Here is a 20,246-nt window from a genome sequence, read left to right on the forward strand (position 1 = left end):
CTTTGAAAGCATCAGCTAGTGACACCTGAGTGCAAAAGAGACTAATTTATAGTACACTGTCCGTTAGCCAAAGGGTTAGAGATTGAAGTGTTTTGATTAGCTTACTTTGTCAGTAAGAACAAAAATGTTTTAATGTTTGGCTTCTATTTCATGAAGATTTTATTGCATTTCTTTGTAATGAGAAACAACTGTCAAAAGCATTGACTGGGTTCAGCACAATCTCTTCAAAGAAAAGGAAACCAATAGAGAAATAAATCAGAATCAGTTTTGGTGAATTAGAATCATGAGCCCTGTGACTTTAAGGATTGTTTTCCTTAGACTAGGGTAGATAAAAGTATTACTTCTGCACATAATGGAGAATTTTTCCACTTTAAGGAATTTATTTGAGAAGACCAAATACAGGTATGCTTGGATATTTAGATTGGCTGGCAAGATTATCCTCCTGGATAACTCTGATCCAGATAAATTCATCCTCCTTGACTTTCTTTCCTTCCAAATCTGTTGTGCGCTTGAGATACTGTATCGGAAATAAACACATAGGGTTTTTAGGGATTCCAGCCGCATTTTGCCAACAGGAGGGGTAATGAACAATTACCTACTGGGTCCTATGTGCAAACTGCTATGAAACTGTCATGTCCCAGATGCCATAAAGTTAATAAAACAGAGTAAAGGTCCCTGTTTTCGGGAACTTACACTCGTTTTGAAGAAACGTCGGGGAAAAGTAGTGGCTACCAGGCCAAAAACAACATGCCAGACCAATACAGAAAAGAGAATGTGTTAAGCTATAAAAAATAAGGATTTATACAAAACTCTCTGGAGGGGCTTGACTTCATGATCCTAGAATCAATCTATTAGGGGCTTTAAATTCCAGCGGTCCCCCGCAGAAAAAACTAGCAATACGCAAACACCAGAGCACTTTCGGCTACCTGCTCCCCGCCCCCACGACGAAGATCTGAAAGACCCGCTGCGAGCCCACGGGGCAGCCGGAAAACCGGGCGGAAGAGGCGGGGCTTATACGGTGACGCCATCCGGGCAGCTGCGTCCCAGCGCGCCGGGGAGTTTGGGGCGAGCTGGGAGCACAACGATAATGGCGGTCGCTAGTACGGCGTTGGGTTCGTTGGTAACTGGGCTGTACGACGTGGAGGCTTTCAAGTTTGGGAACTTCGTGCTTAAGAGCGGGCTCTCTTCCCCCGTCTACATTGATTTGAGGGGCATCGTGTCTCGACCGCGTCTTCTGAGTCAGGTGCCGACCCGGGAAAGGGGATCAGGAGATGGCGGGGGTTACAGGAATTGAGCCTTGGGTGAGAGCAAAAGAGGCAGGCAGACCCTACTCACTCCACGGGGGGGTAGGTTTGAGAATCCCAGAGGCCAAAGGGTGTTAGGCTCTTGTGGACCTAGATAGTAGCCTGTTTTTTTTGACTCTTCCGGTGTTGACATGTGCTTTGCAAGAGAGTCGGGAAACCGAGTTTGAGGACTTGCCTGGCGCAGAAATTGTTGGAGTACTATGTGTTTAACTTGGGAAATTAGACATAGGGGAAAAGGTAGAGTGAGTAGGAGTAGAATTTAGTGGCTGCTCGAATACTTGGAAGGACCGTTGCTCTGTGGCCAGTATCAAGAACTAAGGCTAGAGAGTGGACTTTTCAGGGATATTGGTTTTTGGTCAATATAAGAAAGAGCTTTGTACAAATTAAGGGTTTATAGCACCATGTTTCTCAAACTTTAAGTATATATGAATCATCTGGGAATTTTGTTAAACTGTAGATTCTGATTCAGTAGATTTGACAAGCTCTCAGCTGATGCTGGTTCACAGACTTAGTAGCCGGAGTCTAAACGTGCTGCCCAGTAGGGTAGTTACTAGCCACGTGTGACTCTTGAACATTGTGAATTTTTTAAATTTTAAATTTAAATAGCCACATGTGTCTAATGGCTACCATACCACATAGTTAGAAAATTTCCATCATCACAGAAAGTTCTGTTAAATAATGCTGGTCTAGAAGACATGAGTTATCTCCAATTACCTAAGGACTTACGTTCATTGGGAACCTACATTGTGAAGTTACTGTGAAAAGAATTGAAGCACTGATTGAGAAAGGTTGGAGTATTAACTTTTCACCATGCAGAATCTTGCAATGGTGCATTGCCCGGAGATAGAAAAACTCCTGAGGCTTTAAAGGGACAATTGGTAATATTGGTGACATTGTTGAGAAAGTGAATGACTAAGAATTTTCTAATGAGAAATTGGTTTATATTAATAAGTTGTCAGTTCATAGATAATTAAAAATTATTTTTATGCTAGATCATGAGTTTGGGATAGTGTGAAAGACAAATCGGAGTCAAGTTTGCAGACTACAGCATTTTATTTGGAACACCAAAGTTTTGCTGCAGCAAAGGAAGCCAGAATGGAAGTAGCTTTGGGGTTCTAGGGATGGCAATGATATTTATAGACATAAAAAGGAAGTTAGCTTGGCTCCTATTGATTGGACCAGAGTTTGCCCATCTTATGGGCAGATTTAGGGCAGCTGGGATTTCTTTTGTATGGGTCAAAGGAAGTTAACTGGGGGCTTGATTGGCTATCTGAGTCAGCTGCCTTGGGTGGGATTTCACATTTTAAATGAGGAAACTTGAGGGCATGGGGGTTTTTTTGGCGGGAGTCGGGGTGGTAGGGTGCGTGTGGGAGACAGGACTTTTCTCTATACAATTTTATCAATAGTTAATTGGTGAGGAATTCAAAACATTGGCAAATATGGCTATAACAAAACTTTAAACATCAATTTATGTGAAGAGTTTCTCAATATTTACACTTTGCCCCTCTCCAAAAGCAACAGAATGTACGCTTAAACTTTTAACCTCTTTCTAGCAGTAAGCAATATTCGACACTATTGGATACATCAGCTAATTAATTGTGTGCTCATAATGATTGTAATAACTCAGTACAAAAGAATTTTAACACTTTTGGTCACAGGAATCTTAAAATTTTCAATTTAAAATTCAATTTAGTGGGACACGGATTCTGGAAATGAGCCTGATCCTGGCATTGAGGAGTTGAGGATGCATTTTTGACCAAAGAGGGGAAAAGAAAGGCGGCAAAATGTTTCAATGGCTAAGAGATTTCAAATAGAGTTGAGAGGCTGTCCTGGAGGTTACTCCTAAGCAAACTTCAGCTAGATTTGCTGAATGGCCACAGTGTGAAAAGCCCAAGTCAACAGTAGTCCTGAAAACCTTAAAGAGTACCTGGATCCCTATCTTAGACTCTTACAAGTTTCACTCACTAAGTTTTTTCTTCAGAAACTTAAATCCTCCAGAGAGCTCCTATGCCAGCTAAGTCCCAAAATCCAGAGGCAACCGCCTCTTCAAGAATATCAATGAGATGTATCCCCTGTTCCCATAATGAACAAGTTAGGGTGGTCACTGCATAGACACCCTGAAGATCAGGAGGATTTAAACTAGAGGAAGGGGTAGCAACAGACAAGATAGAATTTAACAAAGGGTTATGAATACTGAATCTCTATATAATTTTCTTTTTCTTAGGTGCTAGGATATTAGAGTAGCTAGAAGCAAAGAACTGAAATGGTGGAACTGTAACCCATAACATTGTTTGAAATTTGCTCTATAGCTACTTGTTAAATTGTTATTTGAAAGTTATCACCTTTTTGTATATGTATTATATTTCACAGTAAGGAAATAACTGAAACTGGTACTGTCACTCATAACATTCTTTTGAAATTTGCTAACTACTTGCTAAATTGCACTTGAAAAGTTATCACTTCTATATATATATGTTATATTCCGTAATTTAAAAATGATTAAAAATAAAATAAAATTTAAAAATTTCAATTTATATTAGTTTTTGTTTCAGAGAAGTATTATAGAGTGATCAGTACAAGTTTTTCAGGCATAAATATATTGCATTAGAATAAAATGCCTTGGGGCATTGGAATGAATATGAGTTTAAAAATAAAAATTTCCAACCATAGTCTAGCATTTTCATGGATTTTTTTTTTTTATGGAGATGTTGGGTATCAAATCACTAAAGCATTTGGATTCCATTGTATTCATTTGAAAGAGTAAGATAACAATTCTAGGATAATAATTTAATTACTCTAAAAATGACATCCTTGGTAGCTTAAAAGTTTTGATAGCTTTTCAAATCTTTAGAAGTATAGTAGCAAAAATTTTTGAAGACCTGTGGTCTAGTTCACTAAGCAACTCTGAATGATTACTTGCCTTTCTTGTAAAATAAAGTGGTGTTGGGAGTAGGAAATGCATTCGAGCATCAAAATATGTTCACTCTTGTGGAAAAGGAGATTATAAAATAGTACTTCATACAATAGCCTCTGTACTTAGGAAGTTTCTTAATTGAAGACGTCTTTCAGGCAGAAAATAAAGCTAGCAGGTTGTAGAGAGGTTTAGATACTGAAAGCAAAATGAATTACCAAGGGAAACTTGCAAGCCTGGGAAATGTCCTTAGTTTTTGGTCAAGAATCTTGACCTTTCCTGTCACATTTCATGTGGCCCTTAGAGCAGAACTTGATTTTAACTGAGAGGATTCATTCTCATGTTTATATCTATAAATTGAACTTTATGGAGAAGGTAATTTAATATAGATGATATTTGTATTTTCCTTGTCGGGTTTGAGACTATCCCTTACTGGTTTATTACTATCTTTAATATTTTCTTGTTTCTCCTAATAATTTATATGCCATTTAAAATAGTCATAATAATAGTTTGTGTTCTTTCTTATAGGTTGCAGATATTTTATTCCAAACTGCCCAAAATGCGGGGATCAATTTTGACACTGTGTGTGGAGTACCTTATACAGCTTTACCCTTGGCTACAGTTATCTGTTCAACCAATCAAATTCCAATGCTTATTAGAAGGAAAGAAACAAAGGATTATGGTAAAATAAATGTAGCGTATGTGTTCAGTTGAAGTGTAGAATTTGTTAACCATTGCTGCAAATCACCTTCCTTTCTTTTAAGGAAAGGGATGAAATGCTTTGTATTGATAAAGCAGTGAAAAAGTATTTTTAGAGGTCTTAGAAAGTATGTGTGTGTTTTGCACCATATCTCTGAAACCTAATGAATTTTACCAGCCCTTCTCTCATTAGCAGACTTTGTCCTAGGAGCACATACTTCCCCAGTGTATTTTTACTTATATGGCATGAAAGTAATGCATGAATACTACTGCTCTCATAAAGTAATATAAACACCGCATTGAATTCTAATTGAGATTTTTTTTATGGGTTCCTGGGTAATAGGTTGTAAGGGGAGTGTTTCAAGAATGTGGGCTTGCTTTAAAAGCCAACCAACCTAAAATTATTGGGACTGACTGCATACTCAATGTTAAGGAAGGATCCATATCTTTTACAGATGCTTTCTAAAAATCTTTAAGATGAAATCATATGAGGTCTGGGATTTGCTTCTGAAAATTATAGTTGGGGTGAATGGGGGGGTATAGATGAAACAAGGTTGGCATGAGTTGTTAAGAGGCAAGGCACTGTATTTTTAAGTGTTCATTGTCCTATTTTGTCCACTTTTGCTTGTTTAAAATTTAAATTGATAAAAAGAAAACATTTAATTGAGTAATTGTTGCTTGAAGGCACTGTGTTAGATTTCATTACATAAATAACTGCCCGTAAGGAAACTATTATTTATGTTTCCTTTATTGTATATCTTGAAAAACGTTTCTAGAGTAGAATCTTTTTTTTTTTTTTAATATCTCTGTAAGTACTTTTAAGTTTTGTAGTCCAGGCTGATTTGGTTAACCTTGCTAGTTCTTCAAGGGGAGGAAAGGAGTTAAGAGAAAAGGAATGGGAAAGGTCACAGATGGTACTGTGGTAAAGCTCAAAAAAGGCAAAATATCCATCAATTCTATTTCTGTTTCAAAATAAGGCAAATTTGGTGGTGGAGTTATAGACTTTTTTTATAGACTCATTTTGTTTCTATATTTTATTCTACTGAATTTGTAGGTTATCTAAAAGACTTTTGGTCTATCATGGAGGTTGGGGTGGGGAAGTATATTTAGTTACATTACATTATATAATTCTTAAAATTAGCATTTGGTCTACATAGTGGTAGATATTTTTCCTCCTGCATTTGTATCCTCTAAAAGCCAATTGTTTGGATGATCATGAATGGTAAGCTTTTAATAGCTTGTTGATGGAAAAAAGGAATGATTTCATTAATTGCATTGTGTTATTCCAGTGTTTCATAACTTTCCTTGCTGTGGGCAATCTTGCTTTAAGAAAACCTGTATTTGAAAATTTCATCATAAAACACGTTAAGGAGTGTTTATTTGCCTTGAAAAATGATATGCTAGTTTTACTGCAGATATTCTCTATATGTAACTATGACAGTTTTAGAATACAGAAAACACTGAACAAAACAGTTGGCAGTCACGTCACATTGCCATACTACCAGAAATAAAGTAGCTTATTAGAAAATAAGTTTTAGATGTGCATGCCAAATTCATACTGCAAGATACATCTGGAGTTGGCTGAAATAGATGAGTGTGTGTTTATTTTTTTAACTGGAATAAACAGAAATTTTCTTTTCTAGGTACTAAACGTCTTGTAGAAGGAGCTATTAATCCAGGAGAAACCTGTTTGGTCATTGAAGATGTTGTTACCAGTGGATCTAGTATTTTGGAAACTGTTGAAGTTCTGCAGAAAGAGGGGTTGAAGGTCACTGATGCCATAGTGCTACTGGACAGAGAGCAGGGAGGCAAGAACGAGCTGCAGGCGCATGGAATTCGACTCCACTCAGTGTGTACGTTGTCCAAAATGTTGGAGATTCTTGAGCAGCAGAAAAAAATTGATGCTGAGATGGTTGGAAGAGTGCAGAGATTTATTCAGGAGAATGTTTTTGTAGCTGCCGATCAAAATGGTTCTCTCTCTTCTGTAAAGAAAGCACCCAAAGAACTCAGCTTTGGTGCACGTGCAGAGCTGCCCGGGATCCACACTGTTGCATCAAAGCTCCTGAGGCTTATGGAAAAGAAGGAGACCAATCTATGTCTGTCTGCTGATGTTTCAGAGTCCAGGGAGCTCTTGCAGCTAGCAGATGCATTAGGACCCAGCATCTGCATTTTCAAGACTCATGTAGATACGTTGAATGATTTTACTCTGGATGTGATGAAGGAGTTGACAACTCTGGCAAAACGCCACGATTTCTTAATATTTGAAGATCGGAAATTTGCAGATATAGGAAACACAGTAAAAAGGCAATATGAAGGTAAGTGTATTATTCAGGAATCTCCAAGAATCAGAAATGCAGCTTAAACTGTTTTGAAGCAAGAAAGGAAAAACGTATTGGCTCACATAACTGAAAGCCCAGTCATAGAACACACTTCTAAGCATGTTTGGATCTAGATGCTCAAGTGATGTCTTCTGGACTTGCTTTCTCTCCATCTCTCAGCTCTGCTTTCTTCTCTGTTGACTGACTTTTTCAGGTAGGCACACCCCATGTACCCATTCCAAATCATTCACTTTGGCCTGGGGTATAGAATACATTCTTTGGCTGGCCTGGGTTTTATACCCCTTCCCTGGAAATGTGACATAGTTAACTCTAAACTTCTTGAACTGAGAATCAGGCAGGGGTAGGTACCCTAAAGAAAATGGTTGTGTTGATACCAGAAAAAGGGGAGGGACATGGGTCCTGGGCAGGCAAAAATGACAGATGTTGGCCCTGGCTGACACCATGAATTCTGACTATTCGAAGGTTGGAAGTTGCAGATGTAAGAAATAATGAGAAAATAGTATAAAATATTAGTCTATTTTCAGCTAGAAAAGGTTTTTTGCTATATATCTTTTTGCCTTTGTCCCAAAAGAGAATTATTTTTCCAAGTCAAATGGGAACTCAAAGTAAAGCATGTGTAAGTTGAAAAAAATGCTTATTTCTACCCATTTTTCCACACAAATTTCTGTCTGGTTTTACACGGATGTGATCATATTGTGTATGCATTTTCACCAATGTTTTTTCACTTAATCTTGGAACATTCTGTTACGTAATTTAACACTTATAAGCATCTTCTGGAATAGCTTTCCATTTTTCTTAAATGCATTCATGTTCTTAGCTATTTCTTTAGGATACGTTTGTCTGTAAATGACTTTTTTCATGTGGTGAAAATGTCCCAGCATCATCACATTGCTTTGCTTATTGGCTGACATCGAAGTTATACAAACTTTTCTTCAGGTTTGAATATACTTTTTTCAAAAATTGGTTAGGGTTATCACTATCAGCTTTTAAAACAAAGCCTATTGAAATTTGAAGAGCTAACTTCAAAGAGTTGAAAGAACAAATAGAAGTAAAGTTGCTGTTCCAGAAATCCCTGCAGAACAAAAACTTGTCATTTTCCAATGAATTTCAGCATGTTGATCTCTTTGACCTAAAAAAAGAAAATGCTCATCTTCACTGGAGTCCATTTCTACTTGCATGCGCTTTATTGGTAGTCAGAAGCTTCAGCCTGCAAGGAAAAAGTCTTACCAGTATTATTGATAAACTGCTAATAAGGGCAGAACTTGCTAAATGTTTTCTGGATTGTGATCTCTCAACCAATTATCAGGTGGACATAATTTTTCACACACAGAAGCATAGGTCCACTGATGATCACTAAAATTCTTGAAGTATTTGACTATTTCATTAATATGTTACTAGGAGATTATTTCATATTATAGTTGGTTGCATAAAAAGTCAAAGGTTTTTGTTTGCAAATTGACATATATCTTTTCTTTCCCATTCTCTTAGGTGGTGTCTTTAAAATAGCTTCTTGGGCTGATCTGGTAAATGCTCATGTGGTGCCAGGCTCAGGAGTTGTGAAGGGCCTGAGGGAAGTGGGCCTGCCTTTGCATCGGGGGTGCCTGCTCGTTGCAGAAATGAGCTCCAAGGGCTCCTTAGCCACCGGGAGCTACACTGAAGCAGCGGTAAGTGACGGAGAAAGTAAGGTGAGAGCAGGCCAGGAGCTTAATTCTGCTACATGTTTTAGGAGAAGAAACATCTTAATCTAGGATCAGTGAGATTTCTGTGGGGTGGGGGTAGGGGATCAACTGTTGTTAGTGTGACACTGTATTAATACTACTTGGCTAGAGTTCCCTGATGGTTAATAGTATTTTATATCTTGTAGTGAACACTTAAGGGATTTGAATTGTAATCCAAGAGAGAAATTCTGAGACACAGATATTTAGTCAAATAAACATCTACCTGCTAGATAGAGTTGTCTTTTTCATCTCACCATGAGTTGGAATTGAAGATGAGGAGAGTGTCCCTGGCATGCAGTTTCTCAATCTGTCAAGTCCTACAGAGAGGCATGTTCTCATGACAGCAGCCTGCATGAAGTGGGTTTATCTTTTTCTGTCTTTGATATTGATTAATACTGTCTGGGAGAAGCTGTTAACTAGGGTCCAGATGCCTCATTTCCTTCAGTAACTCCTCCATTATTAAAAGTTCTTATAACACTATACATGTTAAAGTCCACTCCCCACCCCAGCCCTACTTACACCAAAATAAAATGAGATGCATAGTTACCTGATTAAAGAGTTGTTCTTCACGTTTTCCTCTTTGGCTAGGTTTTAGTTGGATAGTCACCTATAAAGATGGATGGATCTTTCTTACAGATACTGTAAAGAATATAGTATTCCTTCTAAAAATCACCATGGCAACTCTTTGGTTTTGTTTTGTTTTGTTTTGTTTTGTTTTTAATATTTTTTCAAAGACTATATGGAGTTCTGAAGAACTCACATAGCCCTAGGGCCAGGTTTTAGTCCCATCCCTGAATTGACAGTAAATGTTTGTGATTTTCCAACTCTCACAAGCAGAGGTTCCATGAGTCAGTGCTAACATTTGGCATTCTGGAAGTCTAGGTCTTGTTTGTAGGTGGTAGCTAGTAGTACTTGGTGGCAATAATGGAATAGTACGAGTCCTGGGGAGGAGCTAAATCAGACTCTCAGAGCCAGGCAGACCTTTCAGAGAAACGTTTTCTACATATGAGATAATGGTATAGAAAGTGAGACCAGTGAATAGCAAATGTTAAAGAAGAGGTGAGAGAGATTTCTTTAGCTCTTGAAAATACAGCTGTGTTTTTTATGGGACTGACCTTGGGTATAGACAGGCAGTGATACTGAATATGGTTTCATAGCATTGTAATCACTTCAGATCCTTTTTGGAAAAACCTGGACCACCAAACATTATTACAAATAAGTAGTTGTGCAGCATCTAGATTTTAGATGCACATAGAGGATTTTAATGTTTGTAGGAATGATTAATCAGAGGCAGCTGAGAGAAAGGATTGTCTCAGGATCTTAATGAAGCAAGGATGTTGATTCGTATCTAAAATGACTTGTTTCAGATATGAATTCATACATAATGTGAAATGAGAAAAGACATAAAATAGCAAAGTTTCTAGCTAATGAGATTTTTGTACTTAAACAGAACTATTGTGTGATTAACTGCTTTCTTGTAATCTGTCCTGTTGCTTTCCATTTAGGTTAGAATGGCTGAGGAGCATTCTGAATTTGTAGTTGGTTTTATTTCTGGCTCACGAGTAAGCATGAAACCAAAATTTCTTCACTTGACTCCAGGAGTTCAATTAGAAGCAGGAGGTAAATCCATTCATTTTTCATGGTTCTTCCAAAATGCTTCTTACCCCCAAGTCAGAAAGGGCGAAATAATACAATTTTGCGTGTTACATGAAGTTGCTTAATAGAAGGTGTCTCAGTCTAGAACAGTGAGGAATGAGTCCTTTGGCCTTTTGACCTAGATTTGCAAAACAACTTGCACTCTAATTTTTAGGATGAAAGTTTAGAAAGCTATGTTAGATTGAAATATGCCTGGAAAATTGATATTTTGATGTAATTTAGTGTTTCCCAGCTGGTATTCTGAATATGCTGCCATAAAAGTTGTTTTATGCTCAAGGAAGTTTGGAAAACCCTAGGCTAAACAAAATCAAACATTTATTTCTTTGTTATAGGACTTTGCAGAGCTTTTGAGGTGCTAAAGCCTATGGTGACTCTCCATTGTGGAGATAAATGGTTCTATCATATTTCCCAATCAGTTGGCATGTAACACTTTCAGCAGTCTGAGAAATGCAGTTGTAATAGCTTAAAAGCAGTGCCAGTCCCCTCCCCCCCCCATGGTCTTCTGTTCAATAAAGAAGTAATCTAGATTATAAAAATACATATTTTAATGTCCTTTGGGACTCAGGGAAGCTGACCAGGTTTTGAAAGGGGAAGAAATTGTGATCTTAAAGCATTTAAATGTTTCCTGAATAGGTTGTTGTATAAGAAATATTACTCATCAGTTACAGGAGTTCATTCTGTCCCACCCTCCCTCTCTTTCCTTTTTATGGGTTAGGCTTAAGAAATTGGAAGTTGGGATCGTGACTATTAAGATTCTTGGTTTGCAAAACTATTTAGGATGAAAACTGGATTTATTACCCCTCGTTGGAATTTGTCAGGTTGACAGCTCTTCTGTTAAGAGAGAAGTGGATTTTTTCCTAGTAGTTAATGTAGCTCATACCCATCTCTCCACGTAATTCTTTCCCCCATTTCCAGCTTCTTTCTCCAAAGTTGATCACATAACTGGTGTGACGTGTCTCCTCCAAGACCTTTAGTTTTGCATGTACATAGGCACATAGAGAGTTTGGGGGAATGTTTTGTATGTGTGCATCGATAGGTTTCTCCTATTTACATTTCCACATCTGGGAAATTACATTACCTCATCCCTTTTGAGAACTACATAGTGTTTCTTATGATTGGGCTGTAATATGTTTAGCCATTCCCCTATTGATGCATTTTATGCTGTTTACACACAGTGAACATCCTTTTACACATATAGAGTATTTCTGGAATATCCTTCTACTAGACCATAAACTCCTTGAGGGTGAGAGCTCTTTCTTAAGAACCACATAGTCCCCAGCACAGTACCCCTGTGCTTCATAAATGTTCTATAAATACATACTATGCAAATGCTGAAGAAATGGACAATATGCTCTATAGGTACAGTTGAAATAGTATTTCTGAGACTGGAAAGATAAGCATTGAAAACTTAATGATTGAGGTTTATAACATCACAAAAAGTATGAGATTGGTAAAGCTTAGTTTTCTTTTTAAACTCCTAAATAGTACAACTAGTGGATATCCATCAACCTTGAATGAGCTAATTATTTTATATAGATAATATAACCACACTTAAAAAAGGGAACTACCTTTTTTGTTTTTAATAAGTACTTTAACCAGCTAACATTATAAAGGTTAATCAGGAAGTAACCTAATAGGCTGACGAGAATTCACATAAATTAATGGATGGTAGATGTACTTCCAGGGTTAAAAATATTGGAGGTCTTCTATGCCACTTCCCAAATTTCATATTTCAGATTTTATGCTCTATAGAGTAGGCCGCAACAGAATGACTTGCCTATCTAAGGCTTTGTAATAGTTGCTTTAGTGTTCACCTCTTATGCATTTTTTAAAACTGTACATTTCTGCTAAACTTTTTATTCATGATGCTTTATTTATAGGAGAATGGTTGAGTTGTACATTATGGGTACAGTTTGTTATCACCCCTTCCTCCCCCCATGCTTACTGCAGGTTTCTGCTTATTCACAGGAATCAAATAATGTGGTTATGAGTCCTTTAGCCAAATAGGTTTGGGTTCCTGGCCCTTTTATTTGGTAACCATGCATCTTTGGACATGCTGTCTCATCCATGATTTGCTTTTTCCTTTTTCTTGATCTGTAAAATGCGGATAATAGTATTGATCTCCTAGGTTGTTGAGAGGCTTAAATGAAATAATGTACATAAAGCACTTAACACAGTATCTGGTCACAGGGTAAGCATGTTAACTGCTAATGTTATCTTAAGCCCCCACAGTTCTTTGACCAGATAGTACAGTTAGGACCTAGGCTTTTAGGTCTGCATGTGATATTTAAAGCATCTTGGATTTAAAAGCTAATAGACCATTTAACAATGCTTGTGAAAGAACACAATTTAAAAAGAATGAAAAAGCAAAAAGTAAATAAACGTTAGGGTTTGTTCATAGTCTGTGAACCACTTGACAGAGTTGTAGCAGAGGGGTTCATGTGTATGGTAGTGGTCAAATTAGATGAACTGACAACTTATCTAAGACATGATTCTGAGATGTATACTGAGAGTTTCTTCATTGTGAGATCAATTTTTATTCTGTATGTTTTCATATTGAACCCTTCCTTGGCAACATGAAAGATTTACCTCTTTGGTTTTTGGTTTTTGGTACTGCTAAACTATAAATGCTCTAAAATTAGACTTTAAAGAAGAGTTGTTTCACATCTCTTTCTTTTGTGGGGGTCTTCTGAGTCTCTGCCTCCAGTTTTTACTCACTTGCTATGTGGAAGGGGAATTCAAAGCAGGATCATCTTACTTAAAGCCAGTTAGATACTTTTTCAGGTAAGTCATGTGACAGATTTTTTAATTTTATTATGTTAAACAATAGCTTTTGTGTTTTTTTCAGGGGATAATCTTGGCCAGCAGTACAGCAGCCCACAAGAAGTTATTGGCAAACGAGGTTCTGATATCATCATTGTAGGCCGGGGCATAACAACAGCGGCTAATAAGCTGGAAGCAGCTGAAATGTACAGAAAAGCTGCTTGGGAAGCTTATTTGAGTAGACTTGGTATTTGAGTGCCTTGTGAGGGCCTTGAGGGTACATGGTCTCCTGAAATTCACTGGCTTGAAATAATAAGCAGCCTTTAATATTGGTTGGATTCTTCCACAAGGCCTGGTTGGAATGACTTCTGGCATCATGGTTAACTGTAAGTTCATTTTTAAGCGTTCTGTTAATTTGTTAGGCAACTTCAGTCCCATCTGTTAGGAGGGATCATCAAATATGGAAAACCCTATTTCTAGATCAGATTTTTTATTCTTTTCATTGCGAGACAAATTTTAGGACATCAAGAGGCTAAAACCATTTCTCATCTCCTTTATTCTGTCCAATGTGATGTCCAAATAATATTTATTAGCTGTTTTCCTCGTATGCTTAAAAATGATAGTCCAGGTGCTCCAGTGGCCCTGGTTCCTAGAACTGCTGTTGCTAACCCACCAGGAGGGGCAAGGTGGGGAAGGGGAAGGTGACTGTAGCTGAGACCCTGAAGCAAATATCTGACTGTCGTTTCGACAGATGGAGAGGGGTTCTGACTCGTTTATTTCCCTGGGCAGCAATGTGGACCTGTAGTGAAACTCATTCACAGCTTCCTTTTGCCTTGAATTACAAATGGATAGGCTGCTCCTTAATATACTTAAAAGGACAGCAGTGTCGCTTAAGGATCCCACATAATTGTCCCAACTGTCACTAACAGGGTAGTCAGCCTTCACTGAGTTATGAACAGGGAACATCTACCTCCTTTCTTCCAGGTAGGCCACCCTTCCCTCACTCTGGTCCCAGATTCTCTATTTCTCACAGAAATTCCAAGTTTCTGGAGTATTGATGGCCCTTTTCCCTGTTTTCTAGTACTAATACAGATTTTCCCCATTTTTATATTTCTTTAGGCAGGAAGCATTTTAGAGGGAAGGGATCTAAGATGACCCCTTTGAAATGGCCACCCTGCACATTCATGGCCCTGTGGGAGCAGGGCCAGAGTGCCAGTTACATTTCAGTGCTCACTCTCTGCCCTTCCTTGTCTGGATCTCCCCCACTGGCAGCTGCAGAAAGGTCAGGAGAAGAGACTTGCTGTGTGTTTCCATCCCTAACTACTCTACTCTTCTCTGTACTGGCTCAGACCAAAACCTGGGATTTCACTCATATTTAGTGGGTTCCCTCTGGGAGTGAAGTGCTGAAGTTCAGTTTGGATTTCAGATCCCTAGCACTGTACTTCCAGAGAAATTGCCCCTGTGGGAAAGAGAAATTATCAAAGAATAAGGCCAGAGGAAAGGAAAGGGTGTGACTCCTGGGGCTACTTGAGAGGAGCTAAAGTTGCAACTGAATAGTTATTTCCTGGGGTGTCTGCAGAGTCTCAGTGATCTGAGGCTGAGAGACATCTTTGCGATGATAGGCTTGAAATCCAGTGCTTGCTTAATTGACATTTATTAGATGAGCAGTTCTGACCTACCTTTTGTGCATCAGAATCACCTGGAGGGCTTGTTAAAAATGTTACTGGGCCCATCCCTCTGAATCTGGGTAAGTCTGGAGTGGGGCTGAGAATTTGTATTTCTAGCAAGTTCCCAGGTGATGCTGCTGGTGCAAGGACCACACTGGGAGTCACCTATTCCTGTCCTTCCTTCACAGGGTGCTGGCATTGTCTGGTTACTGTTAAGCTCATCCAGGGCCCCTGCTAGGAAAGTCTCAGAATCACCTGGTCCCTGCCACTTATTTAAAATGCAGATTCCTGGACCCTACCATCAGAGATTCTGCTTCAGCAGATTCGAGGTGAGGCCTGAAAGTCTGCATTTCTAACAGGTACCCCAAGTGATTTTTGATGTTTCCCAAGAATAAGCCTGGCACTGCTCTTATTGCCGCCAGTGCTGTAGGTCTCTCATCTGAGCAAAGTCCCAGACAGCCTAAGAAAATGGCCACATTTTCTGAAGTCACAAAACATGAGCACAAATTGACTCAGCAAAGAGGAAAATACTTGGGCTGTCTCAAGGACTGTGGGATACTATTCTTCAGCATTATAAGTGGCATTAGGTAGTTTAGCCCTCAATCAATTAATATTACTGAGCACGAGATGTGGGTTTTATAGGCCCTGGTCATAATGAGAAAAACAGGAACAGTCTGCTGTGGAACAAGGGTGGGTAACTCCGTTCCCTCAGCCTTTTCTTCCAATACTCTAGGCATTTTGTAGAACATAAGCAGATAGAATTTTACTGCTAGAGGAACCCAAGAAACCGTCACCCAGCTCCCTGTATTTTAGAGCTACAGAAGTATGGACCCAGAGTGGTGAAAGGCCCTGCTTACCTGCTTAGTCACACAGCCAGCCTGTGGCAGAAATCGGCCGGGAGTCTCAGTGCCAAGGTTCTGCCTCACTTGCCAATATGAGGCATTTGTAGGAAAAGCTCCCTAAGGAAGCCCCTGGGGCCCATCTAAAGCCAAAGGTACTGGACGGCAAAGATGGCACTTGAGCACATCTTTAACATTCTTAACTTCCAACTCCTCTTCACCCACCTCTCCTGAACAAAATGGCTGCTGAGAACAGCACACAGGTAAGGCCTGCAAGTGTCCACAAGGCCATAGGCTCTGCCCAGATTGCCAAAGAGGAGAGGTGCAGAAGATTGTCTCCTTTAAGCTAGATGGAAATGGGGAACAACAATAGTGGGGAGGCTAGGGAGGAGTGCCAGGTGTGTGTGTGCCTGTCTTTCGGAACTGAGAGTTCTAATGGGACCCAAAGTAGAAGCTTGGCAGCAAACTGATTAGTACAATGCTGTCCCATAGCTGCAGTCTGCAGGCTGCCTACTGTTCATGGGTTTGCTCCTATGTGAGGGTCCTCCACCTCTCAAGGTGTATAGAGCCAAGGGCAGGCAAGGAAAACAAAGCACCCAAGGAAATCCAGCAACAAGGAGAGGAAAGCAAAAAACAATACCTCTAGTAAGTGTCAGCTCCACAGAAGCTAGGATTTCACTCTGTTGTGTTCATTTCCATGTTCTCAGCACCTGGAACAGGGCCCAGCAAATGTTTTTGAATGAATGGACAAGTGGCTCCTGGTGAAAGTGAATTGTTGGAGGAAACAAACAATTTCAATAACAAAGATCAAAATAACAAAAACACTTAAAGACACAATTACAGTTTTTTGTTTGGGGAACAAAAAAATTTTTAATTTAAAAAGTGAGCTGGCAGATCAGAGTAGGATAAATATGTCAAAACTCAAAGATACAAAGAAATGTAAATCATGAGAGTAGAAAAGAGGCTTAGAGACAGATGTGTGAATTTTAGGAGGAAGAGGCAAAAGTAGGAGGGAATAGTTACATAAATAAGGAAAATTTCCACAGATGGGAAAAAAATTTGAGTCTGCAGATTAAAAAGGCCCATTGAGATCTAGGCAGGAGTTATGGACAAAGACACATACCCAGGCTATCCTGTAAAAACTGTTTACTTTGTTTAACAAATTTGACAAGTATCTAGAGGAATAAGGTACTTGCAAAGTAGAAGAACTCAGACAAGTTACAGATATGGTGTTACTGATAACAGTCTGGTGTAAGCTTGATAGGTAGTAACACCCAGAGACCCTGGGAAGAAAGGACTATCAAAGAACCAAGAATCCTCACCCAACCCTGTGGTCCCCTCTCAGGTAGCAGCAGCCTAATGGGAGTCTTCTAGGCTCTCCTTGCACTTCACGGTGTCTGCTGTCCACACTGGTGAGTGAGATACACTGAGCATGTGCCTTTTAAAGGGCTCAGCAAGTGGAGGCTGGAACTGCATAGGTGAAGGAGGTGTATCTGACTGATAGAAATAGGCCTATCTGTCGGCAGCTGAAATCTTGACAATCCCAGAATATTAGGAAACTGAAATTGGAAGCCCTTTGGAGATAATCTGATCCAACCACCCCATTTCACAGATCAAGAGATGATTTGCACATGAATTGCAGAAGAGCTCATTCCAGGCAAAGCAGGAACTGAAGTCCCTGTCTCTTGATTCCAATTTGACATTTTTACTGTTAAACTTTTTTCGCTCTCTTTCTTTATAGTTATATTCAGTTTTCTACTCCTTTATATGTCTGTATGTGGGTACATAGCTATACATTTACTATTGTTTTACAAATCAAGAAGTGTTATTCTGTTGAACTGCATCCCAGTAGCCTTGATTCTTGAAGATGATTGTTTATATAGCTTATATAAACTATATGTGAAAACTTGTGGCTCACACTCCTTTTATCCAGTGTATGGACAGACGAGTAGAAAAATTGAAATAAAAAAGTAAATGGAAAATGGGGGGATGGGTTGTATGGGGTGTTTTATTTCTGTTCTTAATTCTTTTTACTACTTTTTTGGAGTTTTTTGGAGTAATGAAAGTGTTCAAAAATTGATTGTGATGAATGCACAACTAACTATATGATACTGTGAACAATTGATTGTACACTTTGGGTGATTGCATGGTGTGCCAGTTTGAATGTATTATGTCCCCCCAAACGCCATTATCTTTGATGTAATCTTGTGTGGGCAGACCTATCAGTGTTAATTAGATTCTAATTCTTTGAGTGTTTCCATGGAGATGTGCCCCACCCAACTGTGGGTGATAACTCTGGATAATTTCCATGGAAGTGTTGCCCCACCCATTCAGGGTGGGTCTAAATTAAATCACTGGAGCCATATAAATAAGCTAACAAACCGAAGGAAGTCAGTGCAGCTGTGAGTGAGATTTTGAAGAGGAGCTACAGCCAAGAGGGACAGTTTGGAGAATGCACAGAAGCTGAGAGAGACTAGCTGCAGATGAGAGACAGTTTGAAGATGGCCATTGAAAGCAGACTCTTGCTCCAGAGAAGCTGAGAGAGGACAAGCACCTCAAGAGCAACTGAGAATGACATTTTGAAGAGAAGCTGAAGCCCTAGGGAGGAACATCCTGGGAGAAAGCCATTTTGAAACCAGAACTTGGAGCAGACACCAGCCATGAGCCTTCCCAGCTAATAGGTTTTCCGGATGCCATTGGCCATCCTCCAGTGAAGGTACCCAATTGTTGATGCATCACCTTGGACACTTCATGGCCTTAAGACTGTAACTGTGTAACCAAATAAACCCCCTTTTATAAAGGCAATCCATTTCTGGTGTTTTGCATTCCGGCAGCATTAGCAAACTAGAAAACACATGGTGTGTGATTATATCAATAAAATTACAAGGAAAATGGTTTTTGAACACAGGAAGTAAATCAGTCATGCATTGTACCTGTCACTGTGGAATTTAGTTTCTAAACCAAACTTTAAAAATTTTCAAAAGGGCTTCCCTACTATCATAAAAAAATATCTGCCAGTCTTTCCACCCTGTCAGTTGCAATTCAAGAGGCAGGTGTGTTCTGTTTGCCACCAACACTCAATAGAAAGTGCCAAAACTGAAGTAGCATTGTTCCCAGTTCTTCCCCCCTTCCTGAATCCAGACATTTTGCCATATGACTCACCAGTTCCTCCCATTAGAGGTGGAGAATATTTCCTTACCCCACTGATGTTGGGCTTGGCCACGTGGATTGCTTTGGCCAATGAAGTGTGGGTGGAAGTGACAGGGTACTGGTTCAGAGCCTGGGCTCCTATGGTTCCTGCTCACCTCTCTTTCATTTCTGCCACTATCATGAAAAGAACATGCCCTGGTTAGTCCACTGAGAAAAGTAGAGCAGAACCTACCTAGCATTCCAGAGCCTAAAGCACAGGTACCTACCTGATCTGTAAACCCAAATGCATTCTAATAAATACTTAACTTATCATTGGATTCTGGGTGGTTTGTTATGCAAATAGCTAACTAATACATTTAACTATGCTGCAGCTCCCAGCTCCAGACCTGGTTACCAAGAAGACAAAAACGATTTAGCAAGAATCACCCTCCTTTCCTTTAGCCTTCCCAGCCTTCACCTCTCGTTGCCTCTAGTGATCGCTAAAAGGAAACAGCTATATACTGTCTTCTAACAACAAACCGAATACCAATCAATGAAAATGACTATGGATAACTCGGGATTGGAAATGTTTCCTCTGCCCCTTAACAAATCTGGATGATAAGGTGATAACTGTGTCATGAGTGCTAGAACACAAATGAAGCCAAGATAAAAATAAAAAAAAAAACATAGGAAAAATTGGGACTTGTTTATTTTATAGTTACTTCTATTAAGTGCTGTTTTTATTATAAGATATAGGATACCATATTTTTTAGATTTTAGGGCTTTCTTAGGGTTTCTAATCTGGCCTTGGATGAATTATCAAATGATGTTCCCCCAACCCCCCAATCCCTTTGTTCCAAGTTCGTACTTGGTCTTCAAGCCTCTGGAAGGAGGCCTCAATAGAAATACAAAGATAAACAACCTAAAGTTCAAGGTTTGGGCAAAGGTACTTGTTTGGAAGAACATTTGCCTAGCCCTCTCTTCTTCCCACCAAGGGAAAGACTGGAAAGAACAAGAGTCAGAGAGACTGGAAGAATTAGATCCTGGTGTGGGTTGCAATAAGGGCTTCCACACTGTGTGGCTGAATCCCAGGGAAGGAGGGAAACTAGACACCCAAAATAAGTTTGGGGAACTGAAAGCTGAGGAGGTCTGTGCCTCATATTTTCTAAGAGGAGCCCAGAAAAGCAGTAAAGGTCCAGAGACAGCACGGTGCAAGCAGCA

General features: G+C 39.3%; 1 protein-coding gene across 3 annotated transcripts; it reads left to right on the top strand.

The window, feature by feature from the left end:
* The first annotated feature begins 1,060 nt into the window (after positions 1 to 1,060).
* Positions 1,061 to 19,706, top strand: UMPS (uridine monophosphate synthetase). 3 transcript variants are annotated; one of them, XR_005217096.1, is made up of 7 exons: positions 1,061 to 1,243; positions 4,744 to 4,897; positions 6,558 to 7,229; positions 8,742 to 8,917; positions 10,477 to 10,591; positions 13,476 to 13,776; positions 19,418 to 19,706. XR_005217096.1 is itself a non-coding variant. In XM_037837328.1 (6 exons), exons 1-6 carry the CDS (start codon positions 1,088 to 1,090, stop codon positions 13,643 to 13,645), a joined length of 1,443 nt encoding a protein of 480 aa, XP_037693256.1. In that variant the 5' UTR covers positions 1,061 to 1,087; the 3' UTR covers positions 13,646 to 17,567. The 3 variants fall into 3 exon arrangements, 2 of the variants coding, with proteins under 2 accessions (XP_037693256.1, XP_037693260.1); XM_037837328.1 differs by lacking the exon at positions 19,418 to 19,706 and having other exon boundaries at positions 13,476 to 17,567; XM_037837332.1 differs by lacking the exons at positions 10,477 to 10,591; positions 19,418 to 19,706 and having other exon boundaries at positions 13,476 to 17,567.
* The last annotated feature ends 540 nt before the right edge of the window (positions 19,707 to 20,246 follow it).

Source organism: Choloepus didactylus, chromosome 1 (assembly GCF_015220235.1).
Source record: "Choloepus didactylus isolate mChoDid1 chromosome 1, mChoDid1.pri, whole genome shotgun sequence".
In the NCBI taxonomy this organism is placed as follows: domain Eukaryota; kingdom Metazoa; phylum Chordata; class Mammalia; order Pilosa; family Megalonychidae; genus Choloepus; species Choloepus didactylus.